This window comes from Vipera berus (assembly GCF_964194415.1).
Source record: "Vipera berus genome assembly, chromosome: 6".
Lineage (NCBI taxonomy): Eukaryota > Metazoa > Chordata > Lepidosauria > Squamata > Viperidae > Vipera > Vipera berus.
In genome coordinates, this window is record NC_138208.1 from 42,151,109 (window position 1) to 42,173,203 (window position 22,095).

The 22,095-nt window shown below is 37.9% G+C and overlaps 1 protein-coding gene across 1 annotated transcript in view; it reads left to right on the plus strand.

The window, feature by feature from the left end:
- SRGAP1 (SLIT-ROBO Rho GTPase activating protein 1) overlaps nt 1–22,095 on the plus strand; it is a 159,806-nt gene that overhangs the window by 111,771 nt on the left and 25,940 nt on the right. Inside the window, exons 9-12 of the mRNA XM_081331631.1 lie at nt 7,561–7,758; nt 7,879–7,963; nt 15,827–15,854; nt 18,989–19,022. Coding sequence (XP_081187757.1) covers nt 7,561–7,758; nt 7,879–7,963; nt 15,827–15,854; nt 18,989–19,022 — 345 coding nt within the window. The remainder of the gene's footprint in view (nt 1–7,560; nt 7,759–7,878; nt 7,964–15,826; nt 15,855–18,988; nt 19,023–22,095) is intronic.

Consider the following 22,095-nt stretch of genomic DNA (forward strand, 5'->3'; position numbering starts at 1 on the left):
AACGTACTCATAGCCAAGCAGTGGGAGGAGCACGGCCTAAAGAAGATAGTCCTATCAAAGCAGTGCTTCAAGAGCTTTGGGAGGATATGCATGGCAACTAAATTTTTGACTTGGAACGTTAATGGACTAAATTCACCACAGAAGAGAAAGAAGGTTTTTCAATATTTAAAACAATTTAAGATAGATGTTATATGTTTGCAAGAAACGCATATTAGGGCTATGGACCAAAAGTTTTTATTGAACTCAAGACTGGGTACGCATTGAGAAGCCCTGAGTCTTCCGGTGGCTCCGCGGCGACGGAGACAGCCTTCCCGGGCTGCCCGCGGCTCAGCTGTTGTTTTTTCACCCGAAACAGCGCCGATCAGCTGTTCGGGCGAATTTGAAGCCCCCTCCTCGGGAGAAGAGGAGGGGGCGAGCTCCCAGGTAGGGGTAGAGTTCTCCAGGGCCGCCTGAGCTTATGGCTTGGGCGGCTGAAGGATTGAACTCCCCCGTAGCCTGGGCTGCTCCCAGCTGGCCGGCGCCTCTGCTCCTGATTCTTGGAGCAGAGCCAGGCGTCTGCGACCACCCCTGCCTGAAGGAATGACTATGGATTAAAGGAGCAGGCAGAGCGATACAAGAGGAAAAGGTGATATTTTACTCTCCAGCTTGATGGACTTTTTTGGATTATAAATCTGAAGTGAAAGTGCGTCGCATTTGGTAAAAGATGGCGGCTAAACCACCCCCTAAAACTCTTCGGAGTGCTGGAACTTCTCCTGTGCAACAATCATTACTGCAGGCGCTGCATCCTCCTGATGTATTGACATCAAAGGACTTACAAGATGCTCTTGAAAAACACGCCCAGGTAATTTTGGAATCAATTAATGCTAGATTTGTACAGATGGAGGAGAAATTGGAGAAATTGGAGGAGAGAATGGAGGAGAGGATGGAACAGAAGTTCAGAGTGATGAAGGCAGACATCTTGTCTTCAGTGTGTAAAGTGGCTCGCTGTGTGGAAGAATTGGAGGAAAAGCTAGAAGATCTGACTCAAAAGAATGCTATATTAGAAGCAAAAGTATTGGAGAATGAAGATAAAGTGGAAAAGGAACTGAGTCTTGCTCAATATTACCAGATGCAGTTTGCCATTAGAGTTAGAGGCTTAAAGGAGAATACCAAGGAAGATCTAAAGCAGCTGGTTTCTGAGGCTTTTGAAGAAGTGTTGAAACAGCCAGCATCTGAAATAAAAGGAGGCATGGATAAAGTGTTTCGTGTGAATTCATGGATTGCTAGACAGAGAAAGTTGCCTAGAGATGTGGTGGTATATTTTGCAAAAAGGGAAACTAGAGATGAAGTTATACGAGCTGCTTATGATACTAAAGTTGTGATTGCTAATCAAAAAGTTTTGGTCTTAAAAGAAATTCCTCCAAAGATTTTAAGGAGAAGGAAGGATTTTACATTCCTTGTGCAAGAGCTCAAGCAACGAGATATAAGGTTTAGATGGGAGATCCCAGCTGGGTTGATGGTGACGCACGAAGGTAAAAGGTACCGTCTGGTTACTGTGATGCAAGCGCGTGATTTCTATAATAATGTTTTAAATGCAACGCCATTAACATCTCTGGAAGCTGAAAAGGGATCTGGAGAAGGAGTGCATCAAGAGGTCGAAGGTGGTCAGATAGAAGACAACGGTGTTGGAAGAGATCAAGATACAACTTCGTCGGATGATTCAATAGAACAGAGGGTGACGCGTGCTGCTGCAAAACGATCTAAGAAGAGAAAATAGCAGGATTTGCAGAAGTCTATGGAATTTCTACGACGTATTCATAGTCAAGTATGGGAGGTGGGAAAAGATTTGGGTGTAGACGCAATATATTTTTTACATGTGGTGGTTTTGTGGAAAGGGTGAGGTTTTTTTGGATTAAAGTTTGGTGGAATATATAGAAGATTTCCAAATGGAGGTTAAAGTTTTGTTCGCAATTTTTTTATTGTTTGGAATAATTATAGATGTGCTGGAAGAGGAACGGCCGATTACAGAAGAGTGGACTTTAAAGTTTTCTGATTTGGTTGAGGTGGCGAAGATCTTGGTTAATTTGAAAAATTATTTGTAAGAATGTTATATCATGTAATGGACAAAAAGGGATGGAGTCTATTTAGGACAAGTATAGGTTGAGAAGTATTATATAGTATTTGAATAATTCTTTTTTTCTTTTTTTTCTGTTCTTTTTTTCTCTTTCTATTTTGGGGTTCTTTTTCCTGTTTTTAATGTATATTTAATATTATTAAGGTTTCTCTTATTCTATATAAGCTAGAAAGTGTTTTTTTTTATTTTAGTTTTTTATATATATTTAATATTGCCAAGGTTTGGTTTATCCTATATAAGCTAGAGAGTGATGGATTTTAGAATTTATAGTTGTTAGTACATGGCTGCTTATGTTTGCCTTTCTTTTTTTTCCTTTTTTCTCTTTTTATATATATACCTTGTATTCAGCTCTGGGAAGTCGGGGGGGGAGGGGGGGAGGGGGGGAGGCAGGGGGGGGAGGCAGGGGGGGGAGGAGGGAGGGAGGGAGGGGGGGAGGTAGGGGGGGAGGAGGGAGGGGGAAGGGGGGTTTTTTAAAGGAAAATTGTATTTTAAAACTTTTCAATAAAAAAAAAAAGACTGGGTACGCATTTTGTTGCCTCTGCAATGAATAAGAAAAATGGAGTGGTTGTTTATATTAAAAGTGCCATAACAGCGGATTTAATTGAAGCAGATAAGCATGGAAGATACGTACTGATAGACTTGTTGTTAGAAGGCAAAAAGACGCTTCTAGTTGGACTGTATGCCCCTAATCAACAACAACAACAGGCTGACTTTTTTAGTTTACTTTATACAAAGCTTACCCAGTTGGATTATAAATCTTTTATTTTTATGGGGGACTGGAATGGTGTTATGGATGTACAGATGGATAAGGCTGGAGCTTTTAAGCGCATTCCAAGTCATGCTAGACTGCCTAAATCTTTTTTTGAAATGAAGGATGACTTGGAATTGCGAGATATCTGGCGCGAGAGACACCTGCAGGAAAAGGATTATACTTTTTATTCTGATAGACATAAATCTTTTTCGAGGATTGATTTTATTTTGGTGACTAATGACTTTTTTTTGAGGACTAAAAAGGTGAAGATTTGTGCAAGAACTATTTCTGATCATAGTCCAGTGTGGTTAGAGATTGATAAGGAGAAAAGAGACAGGCGCTCGTGGCGCGTAAATGAGAATTTGTTTAGAAATCAGAGAAATGTGGAAGAATGCAAACAGCGGATGAAGGATTTTTTTGAAACTAATATGAACAAAGGTACTTCTATGGACATGGTGTGGGATGCTAGCAAGGCATACATGAGAGGGGTGTTGATATATATGAACAATAAACATAGACGTGCTGTGGAAGCTAGGAGGAAAGAATTGGAGAATGAAATAAAGGAAAAAGAAAAGGCTTTGATTTTGAATTTAGAGGATGTGAAGACTAAGGAGGCTATTAAATTGTTAAGAGGACAATTTGATAAATTAATGGCTGACCAAGTGGCAACCAATCTGCGGTTTGCCAGGCATAACACTTTTTGTAACGCTAACAAACCAGGCAGATGGTTAGCTTATAGATTGAGGAAAAAACAAAGGGCTTCTAATATAGACAAGATTGAGCATAAAGGAAGGGTTGTGTTTCAACAGGACCTTATCAAGGACGCTTTTGTGGATTTTTATTCTAAATTATATGCTAAGGAGAAAATTAATGAAAAGGACATTGATATATATTTGGAAAATGCTAGCATCCCGGTTCTTACGCAAGTACAAAAAGAAGGGATTAATCAACTGATCACAGAAGAAGAAATTTTTATAGCAATTAAGGAATTGAAGGTGGATAAAGCACCAGGTACGGATGGCTTGACTGCGGCCTATTATAAAAATTTACAATTAGAAATGATAAAACCGTTAAAGGAACTGTTCCAGACAATCCAGAGGGGGGGAAAGGTGCCACCGTCTTGGAGAACAGCTTTTATCTCTTTGATTCCGAAGGAAGACCAAGATGTTACTCAAGTTAAAAATTATAGACCGATATCGCTTTTAAATACAGATTACAAGATATTTGCTAAGGTTTTGGCTAATAGACTGATGAGGGTTCTGCAACAGGTGATTCATGGGGATCAAACAGGGTTTATTAGTGGTAGGCAAATGAAAAATAATGTGAGGCATATAGTTGATGTGTTAGAGTTTTTGGAAAGGAACAACCAGATTGCTGCGGTGCTAATTTTTTTAGATGCTGAAAAAGCTTTTGATCAATTGAATTGGAAATTTTTGTTGAAAGTTTTAGATAAAATGGATTTTGGGGAAAATTTTTTACAACCGATTAGGGCATTATATCAAAAACAAACTGCCCGAATTATAGTTAATAATAGCTTGACAGAAGCATGTAATATTGAGAAGGGCACAAGGCAAGGGTGTCCGTTATCGCCCTTGTTATTTGTGTTAACATTAGAGATATTATTGGTTAAAATTCGGAATTCGGAAAAAATTAAGGGGATTCAAATTGGAGATCAGGACTACAGATTGAGAGCATTCGCAGACGATCTGGTTGTTACAGTGACCCAGCCAGAGAACTCTGTTGTGGACCTGATGGAGATAATAACACAATATGGGAAGGTTTCTGGATTTAAGGTTAATGTACAAAAAACAAAAATTTTGGTCAAAAATATGACAACATCGCAAAAGGCCCTTTTAGAAGGATTAACTGGATTTGAGATTGTTAAAAGGGTTAAATATTTGGGGGTGATTTTGTCGCCCTCTAATACAAAGCTATATAAAAATAATTATGAAAAATTATGGGGGAAAATTCAAAAAGAATTGGAGAGTTGGAAAAAATTGCAATTGTCTTTTTTGCAGCAGTAAAAATGAATGTCCTGCCTAAATTTTTATTTTTATTTCAAATGATACCGATTCTTAAGAAAGATTCTAATCTGGAGGAATGGCAGCGAGGTATCAATAAATTTGTGTGGGCAGGGAAAAAACCACGAGTTAAATTTAAGATTATGCAGGATACTCGTGAGAGAGGTGGCCTTAAATTGCCTAATTTTAAATTATATTATGAAGCTGCTGCATTAGTAGGAATAAGTGACTGGATTAATTTGACGCAAGGGAGGTTATTAAACCTTGAGGGCCACGATTTGTTGTTTGGCTGGCATGCATATTTGTTGTATGATAAGAAGGTAGACAACGTGTTTAGGGTGCATATTTTAAGACAGGCATTGTTGAGAGTTTGGAAGAAGTACAGACATAAGTTAAGTTGCAAGATACCATTGTGGGCAATTCCAAAACACGCAATAGAAAATATACATGCTGGCTTCAAACATGATTTGACTACGTACAAGGAGATTCTCAGTTTGGAAAGAAATGTTTGGTGTTTGAAATCATATAGCCTCTTGCGAGAAGAGAAGGTGTTCAAAATTGGTTTCAATATACTCAGCTACGGGCCAGGTGGAAAGAAGACCAGAAAAATGGATTTACAATGACTGATGAAAATTTGATAAAGCAAATTAGGAATCAGGGACCAGCACATATCAAACGGATATATCTTGCATTGATAGAGATTGACTCAGAAACAGAGCTTGTTAAGGATTGTATGATAAAATGGGCCCAAAATATCCAGGAAGTTATCACAATGGACACGTGGGAAAAGATTTCGGTGAGGAACGTAAAATTTACACAAGCTCAAAATTTAAGAGAGAATTTTTACAAAATGTTTTATAGATGGCATTTAGATCCCAAAAAGCTTGCAAGTATGTATCCGAATTATCAGCCTAAATGTTGGAGGTGCGGTGATGAAGATGCAACATATTTTCACATATGGTGGACTTGTAAAAAGGTTAAGGCTTTTTGGATAAAAGTCTGGTGGAATATGCAGAAGATTTTTAAACAGAGGTTAAAGTTTTGTCCGCAATTTTTTTTGTTGGGAATAATTACAGATGCCACAGTTGTGGACACCAAGTTGATGTTGAATTTAATTACGGCGGCAAGACTTTTGATAGGCCAATACTGGAAGAAAGAGGAACTGCCGACCATAGAGGAGTGGACTTTAAAGGTTTCCGACCTGGCAGAGATGGCGAAGATTTCGGCCTATTTGAAAGATCATTCGCAAGAACGCTATATTATGGAATGGAGAAAATGGATTGATTTTATCCAGAACAAGTATAGGGTTAAGAAGTTTTATGTAGCATTTGAATAAGTCTTCTTTCGTTTTTTTTTCTTTCTTTATTATCTTAGTGTTTTTTTTATACATATTCAATATTATTATTATTTGTTTTATCTTATATAAGCTAGAGAGTGATGGATTTTAGAGTTTATAATTGTTAGTATATGATTGTTTATGATTGCTTTTTATATATATACCTTGTATTTAGCTCTGGGAAGTCGGGGGGGGAGGGGGGGAGGGGGGGAGGTAGGGAGGGGGGAGGAGGGAGGGGGAAGGGGGGATTCTTAAAGGAAAACTGTATTTTAAAACTCTTCAATAAAAAAAAAAAGAATAAAATGGCAAGTCCATGTCCCAAGGGTGTACAAACTAAAAATAAATACAAAACAAGAAAATAATAGATTTTGGGACAAGTCATCTTTTTTCTAGTACCACAGCACTTGGCTTATTAGTGATATAAATGATAAACTTGCTAAAATGGAGTCACAGAATTTGATTCCAAAATATTTTGCAAATCTCTATTATTATAGATTTTTAAAATTGCATTCCTCTTCCAGTAGTGATTTTGCTGTATAGAAATCATATGGACCATTCTGAAGTGAATGCAGCTTCATCATGCAAAAGTGGTGTGTCAGCTTTTCTCAGCTATTTTAACTGTTTTAGGAAAATGGGATAACATAGAGGACATAAGACTATGGTCTTCATTTGCCATCTGTGATTAACCAGGCTGAATCTAGAATCTAGATTCAGCCTGAATCTAGAATCTGAATCTAGAGAGCTCCCTTTTCAAATTATTTTATATTTAAAAATGGTTCTACAAAACTGAGCAAAATGGAATATTTTAGCAATCTATGGGTAGGAGGGGAAACTGCCTGAGAATGAGAAAGAATATCAGCAGAAACTCATCCTAAGTCTCTGAATCTCAGCACTATACTGTAAAAGTCTAGTTCTTAAAGAGTTGTTCTCAGGAAATAATCCATTCTTACTTTCTTTGAAAGTACTCCCTATTTGTTCCACACTTTCATATTTTCTATGACAGAAATAATGTTGTCTGATATTCATTGCAGTGCAGTCTCTGAAGAGAATTTAATTCTCACAAGAAACAGCAATACAGTATACTTCTGAAATAAATTGAAATAAACAAGCTATAGTTTGAAAGCTATAATTTGATTTATTTGCTTTTGTTTTTGTTTTGATGATTCAAAAGAGAAGTCTATATATAGGACTTAGTGAAACCTCATATTTCTTATGTTCACATCCTACAGTTCGATCAGAGATGAATTATCAGAGGATTGATTTCATTCAACCCTTTTCCATTCTCATTCTGAAATAAATTTTGATGTGCCTTTATGTTTGATGAACTTGTTAACCCCAGGTTAAGAAGACAACAGAAGCTACTTTACAGACAATACAAGATATGGTCACCATTGAAGACTATGATGTTTCTGAATGCTTCCAGCACAGTCGTTCGACTGAGTCTGTGAAGTCAACAGTTTCTGAGACTTACCTGAGCAAGCCTAGCATAGCTAAAAGAAGAGCTAACCAGCAGGAGACTGAACAGTTTTATTTCATGGTATGTTGGATGTTTTATTTACTGTGTAATGTGACCTGATTGTAGTTGTTTTGTTCCCTGAAATCCCACTAATTTTGATTACAAATATTCAGATAAGAAATACAGATTCTGTCTCTGCAGAAATTCAGAGAGTACTTGGAAGGAAGCAATCTTATCACGAAGCTTCAGGCAAAACATGATTCACTGCAGCAAACACTTGGAGAAGGTAAATGATTCAAAATATACTACAGACATATATTGAACATTAGGATTTGGACAGTTATTATAGATAAAATAGTTTTCTGCTGCATAGAACTTTCTTATTAGATATCAAAAGCAAACTCAGAGAACACCAATAATCCAAAAATTCAACTTTGAGCTGCATATTCACTATTGCAATATAATAATAATAATAATAATAATAATAATAATAATAATAATAATAATAATAATAATAATAATAATAATAATAATAATAATAATAATAATAATAATAATAATACCATTTCGGACAAATGGCTGTCCAGTCTCTTCTTAAAAACTTCCAGTGTTGGAGCATTCACAGCTTTTGGAGGGAGGTTGTTCCATTGATTAATTGTTCTAACTGTCAGGAGGTTTCTCCTTAGTTCTAGGTTGCTTCTCTCCTTGATTAGTTTCCATTCATTGCTTCTTGTCCTGCCTTTGGGCGCTTTGGAGAATAGCTTGACTCCCTCCACTTTGTGGCAGCCCCTGAGATATTGGAACACTGCTATCATGTCCCCCTTCGTCCTTCTCTTGATTAAACTAGACATACCCAATTCCAGCAGCCGTTCCTTATATGCTTTAGCCTCCATTCCCCTAATCATCCTTGTTGCTCTTCTCTGTACTCTTTCTAGAGTCTCAACATCTTTTTCACATCGTGGTGACCAAAACTGGATGCAGTATTCCAAGTGTGGCCTTACCAAAGCATTGTAAAGTGGTATTAATACTTCACGTGATCTTGATTCTATTCCTCTGTTAATGTAGCCTAGCACTTTGTTGGCTTTTTTGGCAGCTGCAGCACACTGCTGGCTCATATTTTAGTGATTGTCCACTAGGACTCCGAGATCCCTCTCACAGTTACTACTATTGAGCAAGGTACCCCCTATACTATACCTGTGCATTTGGTTTTTCTTGCCTAAATGTAGAATCTTACTTTTTTCACCATTGAATTTCATTTTGTTAGATAGCGCCCAGTGTTCAAGTCTGTCCAGATCCTCCTGTATCTTAAGCCTGTCTTCTGGAGTGTTGGCTATTCCTGCCAGCTTGGTGTCATCTGCAAATTTGATGAGTTCTCCATTTATCCCTTCGTCCAAATCATTGATGAAGATGTTGAAGAGCACTGGGCCCAGAACACAGCCCTGGGGTACCCCACTACATACTTCCCTCCATGTAGATGTGGTTCCATTGAGGACCACACGCTGAGTACGGCCGGTCAGCCAACTACAAATCCATCTGGTGGTGATTCTGTCTAACCCACATTTTTCTATGTTATGAAGTAGAAGGTTGTGATCTACTTTATCAAATGCCTTACTGAAGTCCAAGTAAATTATATCCACAGCATTCCTCTGATTCACTAATTTTGTCACTTGGTCAAAGAATGCAATAAGATTTGTCTGGCATGATCTGTTTTTGACAAACCCATGTTGGCTTTTAGTAATGACTTTGTTTGCCTCTAGGTGCTCGCTGATTCTTTGTTTGATTATCTTTTCCAGAATCTTCCCAGGTATTCAGGTCAGGCTGATAGGTCTGTAATTTCCTGGATCCATTTTTTTCCTTTTTTGAAGATGGGAACTATATCAGCTCTTTTCCAATCCTTTGGTAGTTCCCCATTGCTCCAGGATCTTTGAAAAATATAGTTCAGTGGTTCTGAGATCACATCTGCCAGTTCCTTAGGGAACCTTGGGGTGTAATCCATCTGGTCCTGGTGATTTGAACTCGTCTAGACTAGACAGGTGGAGGAACTAGAGATCAAATTGCCAACATACGCTGGATCATGGAGAAAGCTAGGGAGTTCCAGAAAAACATCTACTTCTGCTTCATTGACTATGCTAAAGCCTTTGGTTGTGTGGATCATAACAAACTGTGGCAAGTTCTTAAAGAGATGGGAGTACCAGACCATCTTATTTGTCTCTTGAGAAGCCTATATGTGGGCCAAGAAGCAACAGTGAGAACTGGACACGGAACCACTGATTGGTTCAAAATTGGGAAAGGAGTCCGGCAAGGCTGTATACTGTCGCCCTGCCTATTTAACTTATATGCAGAGCACATCATGAGAAAGGCAGGGCTAGATGAATCAAAAGTTGGAATTAAGATTGCCGGTAGAAATATCAACAACCTAAGATATGCAGATGATACCACTCTAATGGCAGAAAGTGAAGAAGAATTAAAGAGCCTCTTGTTGCGGGTGAAGAAGGAGAGTGCAAAACTTGGGTTGAAACTTAACATTAAGAAAACCAAGATCATGGCATCCGGCCCTCTCAATTCCTGGCAAATAGATGGGGAAGAAATGGTGGTAGTGACAGATTTCATTTTCCTGGGCTCCAAGATCACTGCAGATGGGGACTGTAGCCAAGAAATTAAAAGACGCTTGCTCCTCATCAGGAAAGCCATGGCAAATCTAGACAGCACACTAAAAAGCAGAGACATCACCCTGTCAACAAAAGTGCGTATAGTCAAGGCTATGGTCTTCCCAGTTGCAATGTATGGCAGTGAAATTTGGACCGTAAGAAAGGCTGAGCACCAAAGAATTGAGGCCTTTGAACTATGGTGCTGGAGAAGACTCCTGCGATTCCCTTGGACTGCAAGGCGATGAAACCGGTCAGTCCTAGAGGAGATCAATGCTGACTGCTCTTTAGAAGGCCAGATCCTGAAGCTAAAACTCAAATACTTTGGCCACCTAATGAGAAGGAAGGACTCACTGGAGAAGAGCCTAATGCTGGGGAAGATTGAGGGCAATAGAAGAAAGGGACGACAGAGAATGAGGTGGCTGGATGGAGTCACTAAAGCAGTAGGTGTGAGCTTAAATGGACTCCAGAAGAAGGTAGAGGACAGGAAGGCCTGGAGGAACATTGTCCATAGGGTCACGATGGGTCGGACACAACTTCACAGCTAACAACAACAACAAGACTAGACAGGTGCTCACTTACCATTTTCTTGCCTATCTTAACTTGTCTTTCTATTCTGTTTTTTATGGCACTATTTTTGATAGGTTAGTCTGTTTTTTCCCTTTGTGTAAAGACAGATGCAAAAAACGAGTTAAATAGTTCTGCTTTTTCCCTGTTGCTTGTCCCTTTCTTGCCACTTTCACCCAATAATGGACCAATCATTTCCTTTTCTTTTTTTCTTGTTTTTTACATGTTGAAAGAAGCTTTTTTTGTTATTGTTGACTTCGGTCGCAAGCCTTAGTTCATTTTGAGCCTTAGCTTTCCTCACTTCATCTTTGCAGGCACGGGCTATTTGCCGATATTCTCACTTAGTTATGTGCCCTTCTTTCCACTTTCTATACTTGTCCTTTTTATCTTTCAATTTGTCAGAGACTTCTTTATGCAGCCACGCTGGTTTCTTTTGAGAGCTGTTATTTTTCCTCTTCGTTGGTATTGTGCTAGACTGGCCTTTCATTATCTCACTTTTCAAAACTTCCCAAGCTTCTAATTTGTGTCCAATTTATTTGTTACGCTAAGTGGTAATATAGTTCTGCTTGTTTGGGGGTTTAGCATGATGCATAAGCTCATGTTTTATAGTTTGTAAACTATGATTCCTCTTCAATAAGGGATCATGCTAAACCAAGGGGAAGTAAACGAAAAGTCATATTATGATTTAATATTGCTTGCAAATGGTGTCTCATAACATAGCAAACAGTATTCACTTCGATAAGGGAAAAACATCCCAAACCACAAACACAAAATAAAACTAATCTTGTTTTTTTATTTATTGAATCTTTACATTTTTCTTAATAAACCAATTAATAATTATTGCAATAAAGGTATTAAACTAATAGGCAGGAGGAGATAGAAAAAATTTTTTTTGGCAGAATTAGCCAATCGACTGTGCAAGTGTCCATTTAGTGTCCAATTTACTGTGTGAATTGTTTTACATTATAATTCCTAAGAATCAAAATATTTCTCTCTTAACAACAATACTTTGCATCTTCTGCATCCCTGAAGGCTCAAACAGTGCCTCATAATGAGTAGAATTCATTATAAACTTTCTGGGCGAAAGCATGGTGCTGCCACTTTGTTCATTATATTACTGAGAAAGCACATCTTTCATTCCAAATGTGTTCCAGCAGAGTAATTCTTCAAACAGTGGGATTTCATGCATAGTCATGAATCACAGAAAATCTCTTTCATATTTTAAATGGGATTTTTAATCATGCTGTTCCAGATGTGTAAAAATCAAGTTTAACAGAAAATTTCTAATACCCACATAATTCAATATTTAACTGTATTGTCTGCCGATGTGTTATGATGTCTGTACAGGGATACTTGCTATTAAGATCAGTTTATATGAATTTTTTAAAAATTAAATTTCTGCTTTTAAGACCAGTTCATTGGACCATACTATATATGATTGTTTTTCTTTTTTTTCCTTTTACACAACCAGAGTTATCTTTATGGAAATTGTGTTGTGAAACAAAATCTAAGTAATCATTTATGAAAAACAGCAATTTGTGCTGTTATAGGACTTATATGGGTAGTGCTGAATAACAGAATAGTTATGTTTCAGGTTAACTATAACTAAATTAAGTTACATATATTAATGTATATGGTCTGTTTGCAGAAGTGCCAGCATTTATAAGAATTAAACCAAGTTCTGAATTCTTTTCCCATGAAATAGCCATAATTATGTTTATTAAATACAATTTGGATCCCTGATTTCTTATTTGGTAAACTACTATATTAGAAATTTATTTTTTCTTTTTTGTCTTAATATCTACAAATTATCCATGACTGACATTTTGTGTACAACCTCCATTTATTCAGAGGGACTTTTGCAGTATTGCTAAGTTACCGTATTTTCCGGCGTATAAGACAACTTTTTAACCCATGAAAATCTTCTCAAAAGTCAGGGGTCGTCTTATACGCTGAAAATTTAGGGACAGGGCTGGCTGGAAAACCTGGAGCGGATCTCCCATTTAGTCTGCGCAGGGAAAGCGGGACCAATTGGAGAAGAAGCTGCAGTCTGTGATTTTTTACAGGTTGGGGTCTGGGCGTCTTTCCTTCTAAAGTTGAAGAGCAGCTGTAGTATATCCCAACTTGAAAGGCAGGTGGGGAAGGTAGCAGTCAGAGCAGCTGCTTAGCTCTAAGGACACATTTGACTCAGGAACTGGGCGGGCTGGCTGGAAAACCTGGAGCGGATCTCCCATTTGGTGTTTTTTTTTAAAATCCCATTTATATTCTGCCCTTCTCCGAAGACTCAGGGTGGCTTACAATTTAAAGCACAAATCAATGTGCTTAGCAATAGCCTTCATTCTATGTATATGCCTGCTTATTAGGGCTTTCACCACCCCCCAAGCAGCATTATTACAAAGTCAGCTTATTGCCCCCAACAATCTGGGTCCTCATTTTACCTACCTTGGAAGGATGGAAAGCTGAGTCAACCTTGAGCCTGGTGGGATGCGAACCTGCACTAATTGCAGGCAGCTTGTGTTACTTAAGGCTCTGAGCAGGGAAAGCTTTAGAGTGAATTAGGAAAAGTGAAAAAGTGAATTAGGAAAATAGGGAACGGTTGCTGGAATTGGGTATGTGTAGTTTAACGAAGAGAAGGGTGAGGGGTGACATGATAGCAGTGATCCAATATCTCAGGGGCTGCCACAAAGAAGAGGGAGCCAAGCTATTCTCCAAAACACCTGAAAGCAGGACAAGAAGCAATGGATGGAAACTAGTCAAGGAGAGAAGCAACCTAGAACTAAGGAGAAACTTCCTGACAGTTAGAACAATTAACCAGTGGAACAACCTGCCTCCAGAAGTGGTGAATGCTCCAACACTGGAAGTTTTTAAGAAGAGACTGGACAGCCATTTGTCTGAAATGGTATAGGGTTTCCTGCCTTAGCAGGGGGTTGGACTAGATGACCTCCAAGGTCCCTTCCAACTTCTTCTTCTTCTTCTTCTTCTTCTTATTATTATTATTATTATTATTATTATTATTATTATTATTATTATTATTATTATTATTATTAAAGTTTAATCCACTTGCACTGTTTTATGTTTACATGTTTGATGACAAACAGCCTTATGTTTATAAGTGACAGTTTTCCTACTAAGCACCTGCATGTACGCTGATGATACCCAGCTTTTTATTTCGACCCCAAACCACCCCAGTGATGCCCTCGACGTGATGTCCCGTTGCCTGGAAGCAGTTCGGGTCTGGATGGGGAGGAACAGACTTCAACTCAACCCCGACAAGACTGAGTGGCTGTACATACCGGCATCCCGGGATATTCAGAATATTCCATCTCTTTCTATGGGGGGTGAGCTATTACCCCCTGTAGATAGGGCTTGCAACTTGGGAGTCCTCCTAGATTCACGGCTTACTTTGGAAGATCACATAGTGGCTGTGACTAGGGGGGCCCTCGCCCAGGTTCGCCTGGTGCGCCAGTTGCGGCCCTATCTAGACCGGGATGCCCTGCGTACGGTCACTCATGCGCTCGTGACCTCTCGTTTAGACTACTGCAACGCTCTCTACATGGGGCTGCCCTTGAGGACCACTCGGAGGCTCCAACTGGTACAGAATGCAGCCGCGAGAGTTGTGTTGGGAGTCTCCCGATACTCCCATGTTACACCTCTGCTCCGTGAGCTGCATTGGCTCCCAGTTGTCTTCCAAGTGAGATTCAAGGTACTGGTAATGGTTTTCAGGGCCCTACATGGCATGGGTCTGGAGTACCTCAGGGATCACCTGCTGCCGGCATCAACTTCCCTCTGCCCTGTGCGTTCCCACAGAGAGGGCCTCCTCAGGGTGCCACTGGTCAGAGAATGTCGTCTGGTGGCCCCCAGGGGGAGGTCCTTCTCTGTGGGCGCCCTGGATTTATGGAATCGGTTGCCGGTTGAGCTCCGGATGGCGCCCGACCTTCGCTCCTTCCAACACGATCTGAAGACTCACTTGTTCGAACAAGCCGGCCTGGCCTGATGGGGGATGGGTTGGGATTTTATTGTTGGTTTTAATATATCTATTTATTGTTTTAGCTTGGGCATTGTGTTTAATTCTTTTTCAACTTTTGTATCTTTGTATTTTTATATGTTTGCCCTGTTCACCGCCCTGAGTCCTTCGGGAGAAGGGTGGTATACAAATAAAATTATTATTATTATTATTATTATTATTATTATTATTATTATTATTATTATTATTATTATTATTAGCATTAGCATTAGCATTAGCATTAGCATTAGCATTTGAATTAAAATTACCATATTAAAATCAAATCTGATGTTTTTTAATTTTTATTTGGTGTGTGTTGGAAGAGGGGTAGTCTTATACAGCGAGTATAGCCCAAACCCTATAATTTAACAGGTCGTCTTATACGCCCAGTTGTCTTATATGCCGGAAAATACAGTATACATAATTGAAATGTATAAAGGATATATAGAACATTATTGGGCTCATATGTACCAGATATTTTTATTATTTAACACAAAGTCATATATCTTTTTGTAGCATCATTAAATATTTAATTTTTTAAGTATAGCTACATCCTAAACTATTTTTAACTTATGAATGTTGGCTATAAGTTCATTCCCCAAAGCATACTGGCAAGCTTTTCTCTTTCTGTGAATAATTCATTATGTATGCATGCCCAGACTGGTTCAAATTTTGTTTTGCTTAAGTTAATAGCATGAATATTCTTTACTTGCATAAGGAAAAATATTTTCTTCCTGAACATTTTAAAACTCTCCGTAGTAACAGGAAACTATTTTTCTTGTATGTAAGCATAAGTCTTGTGAAATAAATGTGAACAATTACGTTATAAATAATTGAGGACTGAAAATCTGGTTAGCATATGTGTTGTACATTTATAAAAGAAAGATACTTCTGGTTCCTTTGGTTTTCAGATTATGTTTCTCTTATCATTTAGGTCATAGGGCAGAATATATGACTACAAGGTAAGTTGTTAAATATACTCTCATAAAGTTTATTTTATGGAAAGCTATAAAATAGGAGCATTATGTTTCAGAAAAGCTTAATATATCCCTCTTTTAAACAAGAAACAAACTTTAAGAATAGGACACTAAACCTCCAGATTATAATCACATCTCCAATAATTTCCCAATGGGTCTCAATGCCCTCCCCAGGAAAGAAAAATTGTGGCCCTTCTTCAAAATATCTTTTTAGTGGCTTGCTTATGCATACACTGATGGTAGATATTTGTCACCACCAGTATCAGAATTCTAACCACTGTGGTCAGTACATACATTGATTTCTTCTCTCTTCTGTGTCCACATCAATGTATCAGTGACAGATTTCTTTGGCTTTCTAAGGAAGGAAGCCACCTCCCAATCAAAGTTCATTGTTTAATATAATGAATATATAGGGTATCACTTCAGAATTCATTGAAGAGAAGGTCTACAGAAGGGAAGGTCTAGGTGAATAAATTGCATAGGGTTATCTGGTGAAAATGTCCATCTTTTGGGTGGCCCAGTGTTCTTCCCAAGCATTGACTTGGGAAGTGTAAGGCATTCTGCTTAGGTAACTACACACAACTTACCACTGCCTCCTAATCTTATCTTTGGGAAAGAATTGTGAGGGTTGCAGTTATGTGTGGTGATATAAACATACGTAATTTTGATATATAATTCACAAAATAACAGTATTCTTAAGATTCATTGTGCTTAGAAAAAAGATATAAGACTTAAACTTATAATAAATTTTACAAAAGAAGGTAATGTAATAATAGCAAGAGCATGTAGACTTATATACCACTTCACAGTGCTTTATAGCCCTCTCTAAACAGTTTACAGAGTTAGCATATTACCCCCAACAATCTGGGTCCTCATTTTACCGACCTCAGAAGGCTGGAAGGTTGAGTCAACCTTGAGCCAATCAGGATCGAACTGCTGGCAATTGGCAGAATTAGCCTGCAATACTATATTCTAACCACTGTGCCACCACAGCTCTAAGTAAATAAATAAATAAATCTTAATATTTGTGAAATTCTTATTTTCCTTTTTCTACATAACTGATTACTTTTACTCCTCCCCTCTCTGCTAAATTTCTGGATGGATAAAACTAGAAATGAACTAAGTATTCAGTAACTGCTAACTCACTTTATTGGTTAAGTCAGTACTTCTAGTTAAAATGACTGTGCTCAAACATGGTCTTAATTAATCAATACAGAATATTCTGGAACACTAGTGGACGATCACTTAACTATGACCCAGCAATATGCAGCAGCAGTCAAAAAAGCTAATACAATCCTGGGTTGTATAAACAGAGGCATAGAATCAAGATCAAGCGAGATATTAGTACCGCTTTATAAAACCCTAGTAAGAACACACCTGGAATACTGCAGCCAATTTTGGTCATATCACAAAAAAGATGTTGAGAGTTTGAAAATTTTTTAGAGAAGAGCAACTAAGATGATCAAAGGCCTGGAGACTAAAACATATGAAGAACAGCTGCAGGACTTGGGTTTGGCTAGTCTAAAGAAAAGAAGAAATAGGGGAGACGTGATAGAAGTATTCCAGTATTTGAAGGGCTGCCACCAAGTAGAGGGGGTCATCTTATTCACCAAAGCACTAAAGGACAGGACAAGAAACAATGGTTGGAAACTAATTAAAGAGAGAAGCAACCTGGAATTAAGGAGAAACTTCCTGACAGTGAGGACAATTAACCAGTGGAATAGCTTGCCACCAGAAATCGTGGGCACTCCATCACTGGAGATTTTTAAAAAGAGGCTACACAGTCACTTGAGACGGTATAAGTTCTCCTGCTTTAGCAGGGAGCTGGACTAGAACAGGGCTTTTCAACCAGTGGTATGGGTACCACCTGTGGTACATTGGCACCTAACAGGTGGTACGCGACCATCCTAGAAAAGTAGCGGGGGAGGGGAATGAGCTGAACTGGTGGCAGCACCACACAAGCCTGAGCGAGAGATGGCTGGAGCTACAGGGCTGTCAGGGCTCAGCGGAAGCACCAGGATCAGCACCAGGCTCCAGCTTGAGCTCGGCGCTGATCCTGGTGCTTCTCTGAGCCCAGAAGAAGCGCCGATCAGCTGGAATGAAGACCTCCAAGGTCCCTTCCAGCTCTATTCTATTCTAAAAAATATGCACATATACATGCATAGCACATGAGGAATAATAAAAATAATAATTGAGCTATATTAGCATGATCAATCCATTGAAGGGCTATCATTTATGCTACATTTTCTCATTTATGCAAGTTATTTTTAATGCAATTGTGCTTTATTTTTTAATGCTATTATGAGATTTATGCTACTATAATTGATTTACACCAAAGACTTCTTCCTATCAAAATCACTGCCCAAAACCTATCAAACCTTTTACTCATGCATTGTGTGATTGTTTTACTCATAAACCCTTCCTCCCATTACCTCTATATCTGCAACTGCTACTATTAAACTCAACATGGCCATCATTATCTTATTCAACCCATTTACCCAAAATGAAAAGTTCTTCCATGCTGGTGAAGAATTCTCAGCCTTAGGCTGAGTTTTTAATATGGACAAATTGCTGTGTGCAACACAACAAAGAATGTTTATAAAACTTGTAATGCTGTGATTCTCTTTGCCATGATAACTATCCACATTAGAAACTAGAAAAGATTAAGAAAATATTTTCACTATACATAGAACATAAGACAAGGAAGAAAATATCTTCTAGCAAAATAATGCTTGAGAATAAGGCTCTAAAATTTTAGGTACACATTTGTCAATACATTTGGATTACAGAATTTGACCCCATTCTCTGTAATTTCCTTCTTTGCATTGGTTAAGTGTCTTGCTTTATGCTGATTGTTTTATATCAAGTTTTCAGAGAGCATAAACCCTAAAATAAAACAAGGGAAGCCAATATGTACATATATCATACGTATGTTCTTATAATGTCATTAAATTCACAGGGAACATTACATCCAATCATTATTATGCTACTCTGGTTCTAAGAACCCAGTATTTTTTTCCACATTATTCTAAGCTTCAGGAATATCTACACTTTGTGACTTTTATACTTACATTCTTCATCCTGTTCTTATGTACTTTATTTCTAATTGCATTTTACAGCAGAGGACGAAGGAACTCACAGACCAGACATCAGGTATAGTGCTAATGAACTGATTAACATTGTTTTGTCTGATTTTTTTTATTACCAATTATTGGGAACTGTTTGAATTCAGCAATGAGAAAAGTATGCAAGTATCTTTTAGCTTTTTAATGGCTCAAATATTCTTCATCTAGTATATTTATAATGTCCACTTTATTCAACAAGAGATATAGAGACAGCAATTACATTACAAGAAATGAACACATGCAACGACACACTTGTTACGACCTACTTATATTCACCTGTAAAAACCCTATAATGGGGAGAGGAAGACTGTCTATGAAAGCAGTTTACAATATCACTTAAGTGTTTATTGTATCCGAAGAATAAACAAAAGTTTTACTTTACATTTAGATCCTCTGTGGATTTTTAAAAATCAAAGACATTCATAAACTCTATTTTTAGCATCATTCATTACCATTGCCAAGATATTTTCAAGGGTGAATACATTTTCCACAAATTTGTCAGGAAATATAGTGACAAGTATAACATATTTTGTATAAAATGTTCCTTAAAGTTAAACTTGTAGAATTTGATAGCTTATCAAGAGTATCTATTACACTCTTAAGATGGATAGATCTTCCCCTGAAATGGTAAACTCTTTTTGGAATGTAACCATGGGGTACTTCACAAAATTCACAAACAAGTCACATGAGGAGTACTTGGTTTCTCAGTTCAAGAATGGAATGGAGAACCCCCTGCTCACACAGAGCCCCACATCTCACATTATCTTCTCCTGCAGCAGTGGAGCAATGGAAGAATAGAGTAAAATCTTTCATCTCCAGATTGTTGCTGTTGAAAACAAAAGTTTTTAGAACAAAGTATTTGACATAAAACCAACCTCCAGAAGAAGCTGGTGGACAATTCTTACCCTTCCCTAATTTTTATTTCTGGTCCAAAAAGGTAGAAGCTTGGCTTATTTTTAGTCAAAAATTGATGAGAGCTCTTTAATCCAGCAATCTTCTTTCACATAATAGTGAGGTGATTTTTCAGTGATTTCCCATTGTCTCCTACAAGCAGAACAAAAAAGTTAAAGAAATCTAAAATTGCTCAAGTTCTCATTTCACTAACAGAAAACTTTGCTGACCAAACAAGCTTCACAAGTTGAACTCACTTGGATGCATTTTTTTTCAGTTTCATATTACTTATTTATTTGTTTAAAAGATTTTCATTGCACTTTTCCTCATAGAGGTTAAAGCAGGTTACATGGAGATCTCCTTTGTTTTATTCCCATGATAACAATCTTGCTAAGTAGGTTGGATTGTGAAAGAGTGAAAAGCACAAAGGCTTTGAGGGAGTTTCTAAAACTAAGGCTGATGACCTGGATATCCTGGTTTTAGTCTAACATATTAACCACTATACATGCGAGAGGGAAGGCTGGGAAAGGAATGGCAGAGAAAGTTGAAAAAAACAGATATCAAGTGAATCAGTTGACAACTTATCTGATAAACAGCAATTTACCCCAGGCAGGAAAAAAAACTAGAAAGAAGCATTTCCAATGCTTCAAAGAGATTTCACCTTAATTAACTCAGTATAAATGAGAGTCAGATCTTTTTTTGTATTTACGCCAGCCTAGTATTAAAGACATCTTACTGAAAATCTGTGTGATACTTGGTTCTTGATTTTATCCAAATTTGTGGGGCTTGACAAGACCTCACTGGTTTTCTGTTACCCAATGTATAGCATCTTGGAACATAATAATTGATTTTCTAATTATTTTGTTGCAATATACTGATGTGGGAGAGAAAGAGGGGGTGGGAGGGGAGAACGTTCCTGTCTCAACTGGCCAGGAGGATGAAAGGGAATTACAAGGTGGAAGAACCTCAGGTTTACTGGACAATGAAATTCTGATTTTGAATCAATTCAGAGATTACCTATGTGTACTTTTCTTTTTCTTTTGCTTCATTTTATTAACTATCTTGAGTGCTTTAAAGGACAAATAGAAATGATACATTTAAAAGAAATAAACTAAAGACCAAAATACATATGATACCAAAAAGCTGTGATAATTCTATCCCATGTTGACATGATATATTCAGAATGGGTGTTGGTTTAGTTTTTTACTTGTTCCCATTGCATATTATGGGAAAGAATAAGAGAACCATAGAGGAAAAGAATTTGTCCTACATGAACTGTTTAATTCTTACTGAAATAACGTCAATAAGTATATTATACTTTATACTTTTTTTCCTAGAAAATAAATAGTTTTCTTTCATTTCTGTGAGAACAATAAAATACTGTGTTTGGAAGTGAAACTTGTCAGTTTCACTGGTGATTCAGCCATGATTTATAAAGAATTCTGCATGCTGGTAAATTCCTACTTTTGAAAAAATGTCCCTGCCCACCTATCATAATGACATGAATTTGGATTTGTAATGCAGAGAAATTAGTATCATTCTGACCTCATTCAAATTCAAGAATGCTCTTGAATATTAAGTGACAAAACTATCTGGTAGAAAAGAAAAAGAACTATTGCTTTCCTAATAGCATCTGATGACTGATTGCAGGATTCCTTCAGATAGTCATCATGGAAACAGGAGTGCCTTTGTATTAAGAGTGTAATAAACTGGAGCTATCATTCTTTAAAAGGGATGCGGTGACTCAGTGGGTCAGGACACTGAGCCTGTCGATCAGAAGGTCATTAGTTTGGCGGGTCAAATCCCGAGTGCCGCATAACAGAGTGAGCGCCTGTTACTCGTCCCAGCTTCTGCCAACCTAGCAGTTCGAAAGCACGTAAAAATGCAAGTAGAAAAATAGGGACCACCACAGTGGGAAGGTAACAGCGTTCCGTGCGCCTTTGGCATCTAGTCATGCTGACCACATGACCACAGAGACGTCCTTCGACAAGCGCTGGCACTTCAGCTTTGAAACGGAGATGAGCACCGGCCCCTAGAGTCGGAAATGACTAGCACACATGTGCGGGGGAACCTTTACCTTTACCTATCATTCTTTGGAGAAAAAATTAATGATATTCTAGTAAAAATTAGGAATTCCAACAGTGCTTTCTTGTTAATTTTTTAAAGCCCTGGGGAAGAGCTCTGTATTTCAAACAACTTCTGAGAACCTT